The sequence below is a fragment of the Moschus berezovskii genome, chromosome 9 (genome assembly GCF_049115385.1).
Source record: "Moschus berezovskii isolate FMDL1 chromosome 9, NW_MosBer_1.0, whole genome shotgun sequence".
Classification (NCBI taxonomy): domain Eukaryota; kingdom Metazoa; phylum Chordata; class Mammalia; order Artiodactyla; family Moschidae; genus Moschus; species Moschus berezovskii.
The window spans coordinates 91,578,850-91,594,815 of NC_142468.1; the positions used below are offsets into that span (position 1 = coordinate 91,578,850).

The 15,966-nt window shown below is 44.3% G+C and overlaps 1 protein-coding gene across 2 annotated transcripts in view; it reads left to right on the forward strand.

The window, feature by feature from the left end:
- The window catches only part of PAQR5 (progestin and adipoQ receptor family member 5), a 90,817-nt gene that overhangs the window by 33,765 nt on the left and 41,086 nt on the right, over nucleotides 1–15,966 (forward strand). For both annotated transcript variants that reach the window (XM_055436793.2, XM_088839951.1), the window contains exon 2: nucleotides 8,042–8,207. In XM_055436793.2, the coding sequence (XP_055292768.2) occupies nucleotides 8,157–8,207 (51 nt within the window). In that variant the 5' untranslated portion in view covers nucleotides 8,042–8,156. The remainder of the gene's footprint in view (nucleotides 1–8,041; nucleotides 8,208–15,966) is intronic.

Consider the following 15,966-nt stretch of genomic DNA (forward strand, 5'->3'; position numbering starts at 1 on the left):
GAACCACTGAACTGAATCTCTTATTGGTCATATTTTTTGCAAATATTTTTCTCTCATTCTGTGGGCTATCATTACTTTCTTGATAGTGTCCTTTGATGCTCAAAAGATTTTAATTTTCACTTCTGAAGGTGTTGTGGGGCTGCGCCTAGACTCTGCCTCACACCCCCTTCCCCAAGCACAAATTCAGTCCTCTGTGGTAGTGAGCACCTTTGGTGAGCCTCTGGCACAGTGGTGGGATGCAAACCCTGGGCTGTTTTCTCTTTACCATGAAGGACATCTAGACAAGAGCAGAGGAGGCAGAGGATCAGAGGGTGACTCAGACACTGCTCTTCTGTCCTCAGCCAGCTCAGGCCCCAAGCCTCACCAGCAGCTGCCCCTTAGCCAGCAGCTTCCTGCCATGCCCATGAATGTGGGGCCTTACCTGGACCAACCTGTGTTCAGACACCTCTGAGGCCCGCTCAGCCTAGGACAGGTCAATGAGTGGGGGAAAAGGTGACTCTGGTTCCCTCTCCAGGTACTTTGCACTGGTTTCTCATGGTAACTGAACTCCTGTTATTAACCTCGCTTCTTTTGATCAATGAATGTGATCATGCATCCCATCATACTTTGGACAGATGACCTCTCCAAGCTTTCTGATCTCATTTTTCCAGTTTTTCTAAAAGTAAGCTATGGAGAAATTCCCTACCAAACAGCATTCTTTGCCTTTGCTTTGTATGCCCAATGAGAAATTTTATGTTTTCCAACATATTTTTCAGAAAAGAGGGAATTTGGCCCATCCAGGGTTCTTCCTAGTCAGTGTCCCTCTGTTCCTTTATTTTGAGCAGTGGATGGGCTGTTTAGGGGAAGACATAATCGCCTGAATCTTTCCCCATCAGTGTTTGTTTGGGATCCTTTCGGAAGGCACCTGACATACATGATCAATTAAAAAAAAGAGAGGGACAAAAATGTAATACAGATTGAGATTTATTCCAAGAAATCTGGTCTCCCATTTACAAGTACTGGTTTTGTTGTAAAGGAGCTGTTAATGATCCCTGTAAAGTAGTAGTGGGTCGGAGAGAGTAGCCACGCAAACTGACTGGGGCCAATCACTTGCTTACCATCAATGTATTTCATCAATTACTATGTGTACTTAAAAAAAAAAAAAAAAAGCACTGAAATCAGGATTCATTTCCAATCAGCTCTCTCATAATTATAGTTTGTGATTTTTTTGTGTGTGTTATCTTAGGGGTATGCAAAGTAGTGGTGTGGCTTCCAGCTGCGCACATCTGAAGTTCCTGGAAATACAGTCTCAGGCCCTGAGGAAATGAGGGCTAGAGGACCCCCAACCTCACCACCAGGTGGCGCAGCAGAGTAAGTGTGTCAGGCTGAGTCCTGTGTCAGCTCCGCTCCCACCCCTCGCCCCTATACAAATAGCTTCCAGAAAGCAAATTCATTCCTGACTGAGCCACCAGGGAAGCCCACCAAACCATTAAGATGATCTGTTTTGTTAGCAGGTGAAGTCTCTGCAACTTATCCTCTGAGGGGTTCTTCCGCACCTTTCTTGCAAGTTCGTGTGAGGCTGATGTGACAGTTGTCTGCTGCTACGCGTCAGCTGAACTCATGGGTTCAAGCCCAGAATCCTCCTGAAAGGGCTCATTCAGAGGCGCAGCCACTCTGGGGCACCCTCTGCTCGTGCAGGAGGGGAGGTGCCTGTGCAGCCCTTCTCATCCCTGTACACATCTCTAATTCCACTCATTTTTCCAGTGAGACAGCATCCATCTAGCTAATTAGCAAACCCTCTGGTGCTGATCAAAAGTAACCCCAACTGAACCAGAGTCGTGGCCTCTGGAGTGTGAGCTTATGGTTTGTCTTTCAAACGCTAATGAACCACAACCCCAGGGATATGGGTTAAAACTAACATTTTCACATCACACTGTCTGTGTGAAGTGTTTGAAAGCAATTTGCCATAGAGTATCGTAATAGTAAATGAATACTTGTGACACATTTTTAGCAAGAGCCTTAAACACAACCTCAAAAAATATAGCTTTCTTCCTTCCTTTTCTTTTTTAAAAATTTCAGCTGCATCCTGTGGCACGTGGGACTTTAGTTTCCCGACCAGGGATCAAACCCACACCCCATGCATTGGAAGGCAGAGTCTTAACCACTGGACTGCTAAGGAAGCCCCCAAAAGTGTAGCTTTCAAATAACTTAGAGGGAAATGAGAATATTTTTCACTTTAACTGTATTAGGTGACTCCAAAAAGTGTTAAATGAAGATCCTTTTGTCAAAGATGCATATGGAGATTATGAATACACTTATTTCTATGAACTAGAAGTGGAAAAACAATATTTTAAAATTAATGCTATGCTGGATATGGTAAGGGATTCTAAACAGGTATGTCTAACTAAATAAATTAATGTAATAAAGAGAGTGTGTACTCATTAGCAGAGAAATGCAAATTAAAATTACAATGAGGTACCATCTCACGCTGGTCAGAATGGCTGCTATCAAAAAGTCTACAAGCAATAAATGCTGGAGAAGGTGTGGAGAAAAGGGAACCCTCTTACACTGTTGGTGGGAATGCAAACTAGTACAGCCACTATGGAGAACAGTGTGGAGATTCCTTAAAATACTGGAAATAGAACTGCCATACGACCCAGCAATCACACTGCTGGGCATATACACCAAGGAAACTAGAAGTGAAAGAGACATGTGTACCCCAGTGTTCATCGCAGCACTGTTTATAATAGCCAGGACATGGAAGCAACATAGATGTCCATCTGCAGACGAATGGATAAGAAAGCTGTGGTACCTTTACACAATGGAGTATTACTCAGCTATTGAATGCATTTGAATCAGTTCTAATGAGGTGGATGAAATTGAAGCCTGTTATACAGAGTGAAGTAAGTCAGAAAAACACCAATACAGTATACTAACGCGTATATATGGAATTTAGAAAGATGGTGATGATGACCCTATATGCGCGACAGCAAAAGAGACACAGATGTAAAGAACGGTCTTTGGACTCTCTGGGAGAAGGTGAGGGTGGGATGATTTGAGAGAATAGCATTGAAACATGTATATTACCATATGTGAAATAGATCACCAGTCCAGATTCAATGCATGAGACAGGGCGCTCAGGGCTGGTGCACTGGGATGACCCTGAGGGGTGGGACGGGGAGGGAGGTGGGAGGGGGGTTCAGGATGGGGAACACATGTACACCCACGGCTGATTCGTGTGAATGTATGGCAAAAACCAACACAATATTGTAAAGTAATCAGTCTCCAATTGAAATAAATAAAAAAGAAAACAAAACAAAACAAATGGCAAAGGAAAAAAAGAGAGTGTGTACTACTTCATTTGCATCCCTAGAAGTTATCAAGCTTCCCTGGTGGCTCTAGTAGTAAAGAATCTTCCTGCAATATGGGAGACCCAGGGACCTGAATCTGCCTGCAATATGGGAGACCCAGTGTTCAGTCCCTGGGTTGGGAAGATCCCCTGGAGAAGGGAACGGCAACGACTTCTTTATTCTTCCCTGGAGAATTCCATGGACAGAGGAAACTGGTGGGCTTTTTAATTTTTTTGGACTCTCATATGGGAAATAGGCCATCTGTTTATATTCAGCTACCTCATATGTAAACATATTTGGGGGGTGATGTTTGGCTGGCCATGTCCTTTCAGGCCTGGGATACAGTGTGTAGGCTAATGTTTACTGGTGGGGGAGAATAAGGGAGCAGGAGTGGGGAGACCAGGGATATGGATGGAGCACTAACCTGAGACAGATAGTTAAAGTGTTAGTTGCTCAGTGGCATCTGACTCTTTGAGACCCCATGGACTATAGGCTGCCAGGCTCCTCTGTCCATGGAATTCTCTAGGCAAGAATACTGGAGTGGGTTGCCATTCCCTTCTCCAGGTGTTCTTCCTGACCCAGGGATCAAACCCCGGTCTCCTGCATTGCAGGCAGCTTCTTTACTGTCTGAGCCACCAGGGAAGCCCAAACTTGACTCTCTTTAATCAAAATCAATTCTCTCTCTCTTTTTTTTTATTTTTTGAAGGGCTTAGTTGACCCACAGGGTGAGGGATCTTAGTTTCCCAACCAGGGATTGAACCTGTGTTCCCTGCCTTGGAAGGCAGATTCTTAACCACTGGACCACAGTTGAAAGTCCCTCAGTTCTCTTTTTAAAAGGAAACTTATGCCTCTTAATGTTTTCTTCTCAAAGAGAGGACTTATGTTTCCACTATAATTCAGAAAAATTTCAACTAAGTCATCTTCTGGTTAAAATAGGGGAGAAGTCATTTCCTTGTTCTCCTAGTTACTAGTACAACCCCCACCCCCAAAAAAGTGGCCCCTGAAGTGCAACTTAGGGGCCCACAGAGTGCTGTTTCAAAGCCTCCAATCTCTATGCAGCCTGTGGCCTTCAGATCAAATAACACAACTCCAGAAGCATCAGCATCCCCACCCCAACCCTCCTCTACCTCCATCCATGCAAACCAGAAATCAAATGATAGCTCTATCTACTGTCTGTGAGATCTTCTGCAAGCCCCCTCACTTTTCAACACCTTGGATTTCCTGCCTGTAAAATAGAAAATTAATTTTCCTATCTGAAAATTGGTAACAGGAGCACGTGCTTCTTGGACCTTTACCTGATGGCAGGCCCTTTGCATGGGTTCTTCTCTCATTTAATCGTAACCACCACGCTAGGAAGAAAGCACCACTGTTATTTTCATTTCACAGATGGGGAAGCTGAGGCACAAGGAGTTATGCTGCTTGCCTGGAATTGCACAGGAAATGGCGAACTGGTCTTGGAACCAGTGTGGCTTTAATCCAGTCTGGAGGCCCTCAACTGCTCTGCCTGGCGATATGAGATGGGTGGTGAGGGTGAAGGAGACCAGATGGGTGGGCAAGGTGGCCAGCACAGGCCTGACGCAGAGTGGGTGGGAGGTCCTCTCCTTCACAGTTGACTTGTCCCGGTTAGTTGAGTGTATACCTGTCTTATCTTTTTCTTTAGGTGTTTCTTGGAGACAAGGACAGTCTTTTCATCTTCATGTTCCCTGGACATCTATTTTCCTCTGTTCTGTGTGTCACAAACGCATGCAATTTTTATTTCAGCTAAATTCTCATGTTTTCCCTCCAGCTGCTGCAGCTCACAGGGTGTAATCATCCTTATATTGAGCCCTTACTCTTATTCATTACGTGATAAAAATGCCAGACACCTTGGCTGAATGAAGAAGAGGATGAGTCATGCGCTACTTAGTATTGCCCTCCTATTGCATGTTTCGTTGGGTCAGTCTTCCTGGACGGTGTGTGCTGTGAGGGTAGGGACCGTTTCTTTCCTTTTTCTTGCTCATGACATTGAAATTCAGGGAGAACCAGGGGACCAAGGTAGGCAGGCCCATGGAGACCCAGCCTTGGTCCCGTTATTGCGAGGGGTTTTTGTGATATTCCCCTGGAAACTCAAGCTGAGACTGTCACCTCTCATCCTGCTGCCAGATGAATTAGTGGTGCATCTGGGAGTGAAAGTGGCTCGGTAATTTAGATCAGAAATCCAGGAGAACCAAGACATGCCAGGTCCGCTTACACAGGTGTTGCTCATTTGTTTGCAAAGTATCAACTTTTCTTTTTTAACCTGGCAAAATGTACCCAGGTAAAATGTAACAATTAAAAAAAATTATTTTCTCTATTATTTTGTCATTCAGAAATGTTCTGTAACTACTTTTTTAATGTGGTAAAATATATGCAACATAAAATTTATCATTTTTAAGTGCATTTTACATTTATAATATTGAGCAACCATCACCACTGCCCCTTTTTAGAACTTTTAATCCTCCCAAACAGAAATTCGGTACCCCTTAAACAACAGCTCTGATTCCTCCCTCCCCACCAACCTCTTTTCTGTCTCTGTAAATTCCCCCATGCCAGGCCCCTCATATAACTGGACTCATACAATATTTGGCCTTTTGAGACTGGCTTATTTCACCTGGTGTAATTTTTTCAAGTTTCATCTATACATTAGAACTTCATTCCTTTTTAAAACTGAGTAATATTCTATTGCATGCGTAGACCGCATCTTGTTTATTTGCTAGTTTATCTATCCACGAGCTGATGGGTGCTTGGGTTGTTTCTGAAGCCACACTCCTTGGATGGGATTTGAACCCATGATCACTGATTTAGGAGGGGACTCAAACCCACTCTCTTAATTGAAACCACTCGCCTGGTGTCAGGGTTTATCAAGCTGAGATTCTTTTGTCTTGTTGCAAAAAGAATTCAGCATGAGGCAAAGCCATAGGCAAAGAGTGAGTTTATTAGTATAGGATGCTTGTAAGAGATACAAGTGGGCAGGCAAGGGAGCTCAGCCCCTAGACAAAGAAAGCTACATCTTATAATCAGAGAAAAAGTGAGGAGGGGAGAAGACTACCTCCTTCCTCATTTCTGGCAGACATCAAGGCTTCCATCACTAATTCCTCCTTTGACCCTGTGTGGACTGTGATGGCCCTATTAAATCATGTGTCTACTAGCAAAGGGATGGTAACATATACTAAAATATGGTAATTCATCGCAGGGTGTGGTGTAATGTTCCTTTCTCCTGGTTTCTTTCCCTTTCACATATTTTCCTCTCTTGACTACATTCAGAGATTCTGCTCTTCAAGGACCATTGGCTTCCTGACTTCACATAACAAGACTCAGACCCCATATTGTCCTGTGTTTTAACTGTCAGGGTTTGTGGCTTGAGTGTGCCTGGATGCGCTTGGATGCACCTGGTCTTCTTTCAAGGTAGTGTAGATTGTTGCTAGGTTACTGGATTCTTTTCTTGAGTGGTCATTAGCTTACAACAGTTTCCCAAGCAGCCTTAAAATTCCCTCCCTGTCTTTAATCCTGTAGTGAGATTTCTAAACCAACTATTTAATTTTTCTTCTCTATCCCTGTCATTGCCACCTTTTGACTGTGGTGAAAAGTCCACAGTATTTTTAATAAAAGCATATTTATGATGAAACATACCTGCATTATATTTTGCTACACAGTTTCAGATAATAACACATAGAACATAAAGAACTGTAATAAGAAGCAAAGGTATAAACAAAGCACAAAAGCAAAAGCACACCTTAGGTTCAAAGGGTGAGCAACTTTGCATCATTAAAAAAGCATTTGCTGAAGGCCCAGGATGAGCCAAGCATACACCCTGTGATTTGGCCATCTCGGGATCATCCTCCCTGGTAGGTAGGGGCTGGGTGTGTGCAGGGGAGACAAGGCCTTGGCAGGTAGCTCCGCCTGCAGTCAGATGTGGTTAGTGTTGTGAGAGAGGTACAAGCCAGGTCTTCAGGCCTTTTGGAGGCAGGGACCGAACCCCTTGGGAGCTCTAAAGAGGCAGCAGATTTTGGCCCAGTGATTATGGGAGTAGATGAGGCATTGACTATGGTAAATTCCTAGCTCTGTCCTTTTTTTTTTGCTGAACCCAGCTACTAATAGAACTTTTAAGTTTCTTGGGCCTTTTCCTTGGCTTTGGGTTCCTCTAGTGTACATTACTCATAGCTGTTAATCCTGCGTTTAAACAGTCCTGTTGCTTTGACTCCAAGTGCCTTGGATTTGCCTGGCCAGGTCCTTCTGTGCATCTCAGGGCAGCCCCGCTCCCGTGAGCCTTCTGGAAAAGCTGCCTCTCTCTGGGTAATTTGGAGGGCAGCTGTTGGTGGGCCAGACCTGGATCATACTGTCTGTCCAGGGGTAGCTCCTGATCAGGGAGAGTGAGCAGCCCCAAGCTCTCCCTAAGCTGTGTGGCCTTGGGGAGGCTGCTCCTCGCCTCTGACCCTCTTGTGTAACACGAGGGCACTGGGTGACCCCCGTGGCCCTTTCCAGTGCTATAATTTTATGATCACCTTATTGTGATTTAATTACCTTCGTCCGTCCCTCTCAGAGTGAATGCCTCAGCAGTCTGCTTCTCTGTTGTTTTTAAGGGAGCCTGGTTATTTTGCCATCACAAGCAAAGGTCTGTTCTGTAGCTAAACAGTCTCGACCCAGCTGGAGTTAGGCTGATGCTCACTGGAGCTCTTTCCGCTGTCCTCTTTCAGTGAAGCGGCTCAGACCCGGCTGGCCAGAGGCGCCCGGAGCCATGTCAGAACTTTGAGCAAGTCCTGGTGACAGGGACCGGCTGTCACCCACCGGTCTTCCCAGCCCGACTTCAAGATGATGAGCCTGAAGGTACCCAGGCTGCTCAGCATGGAGCAGGTGCCCCAGGTATGTGTGCTCGTTCCCGGGGTTGAGTTCCAGGCTGGGACTGGGGCTCGGCGTCTGCAGCATGCTGACGGCTGTGTCTCCACCCAGACTTTTCCGTGTGGACCCACGCTCTGCAAGGAGTCCCTCGCAGGTTCCCTTGGGGAATTCAGGCTTCCTGTTTCCCTCACCTGCACCAAACCTGAAAACGGACGTGATCCTGAAACTCTTTTTAAGTTGTAGCGCTTGCCTGTGACATCTGTATTTTATCCTGAAACAGAGCCATTATTGAGACTACAGAGGCAGGCTGCAGAGATGAAGCCAGCAGCACCCGGCTGGGTGGCAGCTTCTTAAGTATCGTCTCTCATGGGTGCTTGGAAGCAGGCGAGGGGCAGTCACCTGAGCGTGGCTTTGCTGCTGTTCTCAGTCCTTGCAGGAGGCCTGAGCCAGGTGTGAGCTGAGGCAGTCAGGAGAGTCATTGCACCTCCTTTGCCTGAGTGCTCAAGGGCAGCCGCCCTGAAACACCCAGAATGCAGTGATGGTCTGTGTTTTTACTGAGACTTGGGTGAGGCCATGCTGCCTGTGAGCTGTGGCCTGTGGTGTGTCTCCTTCTGCCCTTGCAAAGTAATGTCGACTCACTACACCCTTGTTTTGGTGTCATATTTCCTTCCTATAAAAAAAAAATTTTTTTTTTTTTTTTGGCCATGAGGCATGTGGGATCTTAGTTCCTGAACCAGGAAGCGAACCTGTGTCCCCTGCACAGAGTCTTAACCACTGGACTACCAGGGAAGTGTCCATATTTCTTTCCTTTTTGACTGAAAAAGAATAGCTGTTACTTCACGGTGAGACGTTTCACCTGGAAGATGTCACGGGAAAGGTGGGTGAGCGCTCCTTTCCACCCAGCTGATTGCCCAGCCCTATGACTCCCCCGCCTCCAAAAAAATCCCAAACAATCTTGGTACCGTGAGTGGAAGACTGAGAGGAGACAGACCACTAGACCCTCTCCCTAAAAGCCTGCAAGGCTAGGTGATGCCAGCAGGCATTGGGGTGAAATCCAAAGGATGTGGAGCTGTTGGAGGGTAGAGTTGAGGATGCAGCAGTAACAGACACGCCGGAAATGAAGCCGGGTCCCCACAGTGCTGTCGAGCAGGGGCCCTGCCTCCATTCTCACGAGGCTGTAGGTGTCTTCCTGGTGCGTTTCTTTGGCTGGTTCTACCCACAGAGAACTAGTGGCTGTGATGAGTAGGGAAACAGAGTGATCCTTTGACTCATGCACTTGACATTTTTATTGACTGCCTACTACGTGCAAGGTGTTACTGTGTGTGGAGCCCAGAGAGGAATCACATACAAAGCCTGCCCTTAGGGCTCTGTGTTGGTTGGGAAGATTTAAAACTGTGCAGGAGCACTTCCATGGCCAAGTGGGTTAGGGCGTATGCTCGGAGAGGGACAGAGTTGTTCAGAGGAGGGGTTGGTCACTTGGGGGAGGAGGGGATCAGGGAAGGCTCCATGAAGAGGATGAGCTGTCAGATGCATTTTGAGGATGGGCAGGATTTGGGAGGTGGGGAGAGCACTCCAGGGAGAAGGAATGGTATGGATGAAGACCTGGAGCTGGGAAACCACGGGGCAGGTGTGGGGATTCTTGGGGCAGAGGTTACAGGTATCTTCTTGGATGTCTTCCTGGGAGTTTTGGTCAAGGCTGGGTTCAAGGCTGTGCCCAGGAAAGAAATGCAAGAAAGAAAGTGTTCTTACTGGGGATCTTGGGTCACCTGCTGGGATTCTGAATGTACGGGGGTTCTGAGGATAAGGACGCAGACAGCCCCGAGGCTGAAGATGATGTGTCTTCGGTCCAGTTTTCCATAAATGATGGAAATGACAGTTTTCTTTTTAGTACAATGGCACTAGTCAGAGACCAATATCATGTCTCAACATCTGTTTCCTTCAAAACTTTCCTTTGGCTCCCACATCCACTACTGGGCTTCCCAGCATCACATGCAAGGTTCATGTGGCCCCAGGGGAAACACAGTGGCTCTGCCTGTCTGGAGGGTGGTTTTATTTGAGGATTTAGTTGGGGAGGAGGAATGACATCTTAAAATTATTCAGATGCAAGCATATTAAGGAGAAAATGCATAATTCGCATGAATATTTAAAATAGGAGACTTCATAGAAATGTTAAGCTTACTTTTGGTGGGCTCTTTGGGTTCCAATACTTGGTCCGCAGAGTGACCTTAATCTCCCGACCTCAGTTTCTGCATCTGTAAAATGGGGTGGTGCTAGAGTCTGCTTCCTAGGGTGGTGGTGAAGATTAAGTGAGGTAACCTATGGGAAGTACCCGGCAGGTGATAAAGTCAGTAATGTTGGCTGATATTAGCAACTCTCCTGTGCCCTCCGCACTTGGAGGGGTGGAGTGCGTTGGGAGAAGGCATTGAGCTGCCCCTCCATAGACTCCCTCCCCAGGTCCCTGCCTGGTGTTCCCTGGCCTCACCCCTATCCACCTCCTCCACTTTTTTTTATCCATAGACCTGCTTCTCCGCCACACTGGTGCTCGCTCTAGTCTCCCCACTGGATTGGACATTCACTTTCCTTGATCTCTGCTTGAAGAAGGGTTACTCCATCTCCTCCCCTGCATTTCACCCATCCTCCTTTCTGACTCCTCCGTGGAGCTGCTGGCGCCCTCTCGTCTCCCTTCAGCTGTTGGTCGACACCTCTGCACGCTGCTCTGTACAGCCACCTCTCCTTTCGTATATTAGCCGGCTCTGTGGCCTAGGCCGCTTCCCTACCCTCTCTGAGCTTCACCCATCAGTGGGGGGTGGGGCACCACGTCTTGGCATCCTTTATTCTGGCACAGTCCTGCTAATGGCTTACTTACAGGAAAGGACAGGTCTTTCTTCCCGTAGAAGGTGTGACTCAAGTGCATGCCTCATAATTTCAAGTCTCCCTAGTGCCTAAAAACAGACCTGGGAACATTAGGGAGCTCTGAAAGATGTGAACAAAGAGCTCAAAGAATGGAATAAATGTCTAGGTGTTGATTGCTACACAAACCCAACCTGGAGACAAACAGGGAAGTCTAGACAGCAAGTTCATGTGGAACATGGCGTGACCCTTGGCCAGGAAACAAGAGTATTTTGTGTCATATTGAGGATCTTTTGTTAATGATAGCCCTGGCCCCCAGGCTACAGGTAAACCCACCACATTGTCCGGGAGACCTTAATTTAGGGGCACAGGCAGGAGGGTTCCTGAGGTGCTGGCTGCAGAGAGGAAAAGCAAACATTTTCTCAGCCTTGCATTGTACCCTGCCACTTACGGTGGGAATTTGGATGAGACTCATAATGCTAAGCCTCAGTTTCCTTGTCTGTGAAATGGAGATAATGTCTGCCTCACAGATATACTGTGAAGATCCAAGAAAAATGAAATAGAGTACTGGGCTAATTATGAAGGAGCAGAAGCAGAGCCAGATCAGTGGTGCTGGGTGTGTGGGCTTGGGCACCTGGAAGCAATGAGTCATCTCATAGCAACTGGCTTCTCCAGCCCAGGATTTCTCAAAGTGGGTGCCTAGATCACCACCGTGGGAATCAGAAGCTTTATTAAAGTGAATTGTGATTGCAGGCATTTTTGTATTGTTCTTGATTTTAATCCAAAGAAATGCTTTCAGCATTTTGTTACTTAATGTTAGCTCTTACTCTGGGTGTGTATATTTAAATAACCTTTATCATGTTTCTATCCCTTGTTTCCTAGGATTTTTCTCCCCCTCTAATCAGTAATAAATTCTTTTTTCTATCATGTATCTTTTGAGATGGTCATATATGATTCATTTGAACGTTGTTAATGTGGTTAATTACATTGATTGACTTACTAACGTTAAACCAACATTGCATTTAAACACTACTTGGTCATGATAGAGTATGTTTTTAATCTGTTGCTGCAATCAGCTGATATTTTTGAATAGGATCCTTCAATCTATTTATTGAGTTGGCCTGTAATTTTTCTTTCTTATACTGCCCTTGCCTGCACTGGGGATTAAGATGATGCCAACCACAGATGAGTTGGGGAGTGTTGTAATTTTATTCTATAGAAAAAAATTGTATAATATTGGAATTATGCATTCCTGACTACTTGGTAGGATTTACCTCTAAAGCTGTTTGATCAGGGCCACAGTGTTGCTCACCTCAAGGGAGCATCATATATCTCTTACTCTATGTGAATGACACGGTGGAATTGTGCAAGGGACAACTTGATGCTACAGCTGAATTTTCTCTGTTGAAAGTTTTTTTAAACAGTTTTGTTAAAATATAATTTATGGGGCTTCCTGGTGGCTCGGATGGTAAAGAATCTGCCTGCAATGTGGGAGACCCAGGTTCAATCCCTGGGTCGGGAAGATCCCCTGGAGAAGGAAATGGCAACCCCACTCCAGTATTCTTGCCTTGAGAATCCCGTGGACGGAGGAGCCCAGTCCGTGGGGTTGCAAAGAACTGGACACGACTGATTGACTTGCACTACTACTACCGTGAAATACTCCCTTTAAGAGTATACCGCTCAGTGAGCTTTAATATGCTGACACACTCAAAGTGTGTTGTACAAAACCATCGCCACGATCAATTTTAGAATGTTTTCATCACCCTAGAAAGAAACTCTGTGCCAATTAGTCGGCGTTTCCCACTGCCCCCACTCCTGCGCCTATGGCAACCACTAATTCACTTTGTCTCTATGGATGTGCCTGTTCTGGATATTTCATATAAATGGGATCATGCACCTGGTGGCCTTCTGTGAATGCCTTCTTTCACTTGGCACAGTGTTTTCAAGGTTCATATGTGCTATCGCATGGATTAGTACTTTATTTGTTTTTGTGGCTGAATAGTATTCCATTTATGGATATACCAGTTCATTCATTCATCAGTTGGTGAACACTTAAGTTGTTCCCATTTTTTTGGTTATTATGAGTAATGCTATGTATGAGTTATTTGTGTACAAGATTTTGTGTGGACATATTTTCAATTCTCTGGGTACACAGCTAGGAGTGGAATTGCTGGGCCACATGATAAATCTAGGAGTACCTTTTATTTTTATTGTGGCAAAATATACGTAACATAAAATTTACCATCTTAACTATTTTTAAGTGCACAGTTCTGTGGTGGTAAATATATTCACCTTGTTTTGCAGCCATCACTACCGTTCATCCCCATAATCCTGTTTATCTTGTAAACTGAAACTCTGTACCCATTAAATAAGAACTCCCCATTTTCCCCTGGCCAATCTCTGATGACTACCGTTAATACTTTTTGTCTTTATGATTTGACTACTTTAAGGACTTCATGCAAGCGGAATTATACAGGATTTGTCTTTTTGTGACTGTCTTATTTTACTGAGCATAATGTCTTCAAGTCTATTGATGTTATAGCATATATCAGAATTTCCTTCTTTTTGTAGATTGTCCCTAAATTTAGATGACTGGTATTTTCTGTTTTTTAGATAGTAGCCATCCTAACAGATATGAGGTGATATCTCACTGTAGTTTTAATTTGCATTTTCCTAAAGATTAGTGATATTGAGCCTCTTTTCATGTGCTTATTGGCCATTTGTATACTTTCTTCAGAAAAATGTCTATTCAAGTCTTTGGCCAATGTTTAAGTTGGGTCATTTGTCCTTGTTGCTGAGTTGTGAGTTCTTTTCTGAATATAAGTCCCATATCAGATACATGGTTTGAAAATGTTTTCTACCATTCTGTGTGTTGCATTTTCATGTTTTTCATGGTATCCCTGGAAACATGAAAGTTTCTAAATTTAATATTATCTAAATATTATTTTTCATCTGTTGCTTATGTTTTGGGTGTTATATCTAAAAAACATTTGGTTTATCCAAGGTCTTGAAGATTTACTCCTATATTTTCTTTGAAGAGTTTTATCCCTACAATTTAGGTCTATGATCCATTTTGTGTGTGTGTGTGTTAGTTATTGTACTTGCATGCTAAATCGCTTCAGTCATGTCCGATTCTGTGTGACCCTGTGGACTGTAGCCCGCCAGGCTCTTCTGTCCATAGGGATTCTCCAATCAAGAATACTGGAGTAGGTTGCCATGCCCTCCTCCAGGGGGTCTTCCCAACCCAGGGACTGAACCCTTGTCTCTCATGTCGCCACGTCTCCTGCATCGGCAGATGGGTTCTTTACCACTGGCGTTAGTTATTGTAGGTGGTGTGAAACAGAGGTCCAGCTTTATTCTGTTCTTTTTTTTTTTTTTTTAGTATGGGATATCAAGCAGTCCCAACACCATTTGTTGAACAGACTGTTCATTATTTCTTCAGGAATTAGCACCTTTATTGAAAATTGGTTGACTGTAAATGTGAAGGTTTATTTCTGGATTCTCAGTTGTATTCCATTGATCTGTTTGTCTATTCTTATGTTGGTACCTCATTGTCTTGATCACTGTGCTTTGTTGTGAGTTTTGAAATTGGGAAGTATGAGTCCTTTAACTCTGATCTTCTTTTTCAAGGTTGTTTTGACTGCTCAGGATCCCTTGCATCTCCTTATGAATTTTAGGATCTATTTGTCAGTTTCTGCCAAAAAAAAGTGCAACCAGGATTTTAATAGGGGTTCCTTTGAATCTGTTGATCAATTTGGGAAGCATTACCATCTTAATATTATTAAGTAAATTAAATCCATAAACATGGGCTGCCTTTCCATTTGTTTCAGTTCAGTCGCTCAGTCGTGTCCGACTCTTTGGGACCCCATGAATCACAGCACGCCAGGCCTCCCTGCCCATCACCAACTCCTGGAGTTCACTCAAACTCATGTCCATCGGGTTGGTGATGCCATCCAGCCATCTCAATCTCTGTTGTCCCCGTCTCCTCCTGCCCCCAATCCCTCCCAGCAGTGAAAAAGTTGGCTTAAAGCTCAACATTCAGAAAACTAAGACCATGGCATCTGGTCCCATCACTTCATGGGAAATAGATGGGGAAACAGTTTAACAGTGTCAGACTTTATTTTTGGGGGCTCCAAAATCACTGTGGATGCTGATTGTAGCCATGAAATTAGAAGACTTCTTGGAAGGAAAGTTATGACCAACTTAGACAGCATATTGAAAAGCAGAGACATTACTTTGCCAACAAAGGTCCATCTAGTCAAGGCTATGGTTTTTCCAGTGGTCATGTATGGATGTGAGAGTTGGATTATGAAGAAAGCTGATCACCGAAAAATTGATACTTTTGAACTGTGGTGTTGGAGAAGATTCTTGAGAGTCCCTTGGACTGCAAGGAGATCCAACCATTCCATTCTAAAGGAGATCAGTCCTGGGTATTCATTGGAAGGACTGATGCTAAAGCTGAAACTCCAATATTTTGGTCACCTCATGCGAAGAGTTGACTCACTGGAAAAGACTCCATTTGTTTAGGTATTCTTTAATTTCTTTAAGCAATGTTTTGTAGCTTTCAGTATGTAAAATTGTACCATTAAAATGATTTGTTAGGTTTATGTCTAAGTGTTTTGTGGTTTTTGATACTGTTGTAAGTGGAATTGTTTCCTTAAATTTATTTCAGATTTTCTTTGCTAGGATATAGAAGTAAAACCAAGTTTTGTATATATTGTATCCTACATGCTTGCTGAATTAATTTATTAACAGTATTTACAGTTCTAACAGTATTTTAGTGACTCCTTTAGAAATTCCTACATATAAAAATTATGTCATCTGCAAATGGAGATAGATTTGCTTCTGCATTTTAATTTAGATGGTTTTTATTTCTTTTTCTTGTCCAGTTGGCTTACCTAGACTCTCCACTGCAATACTGAATAGAAGTGGT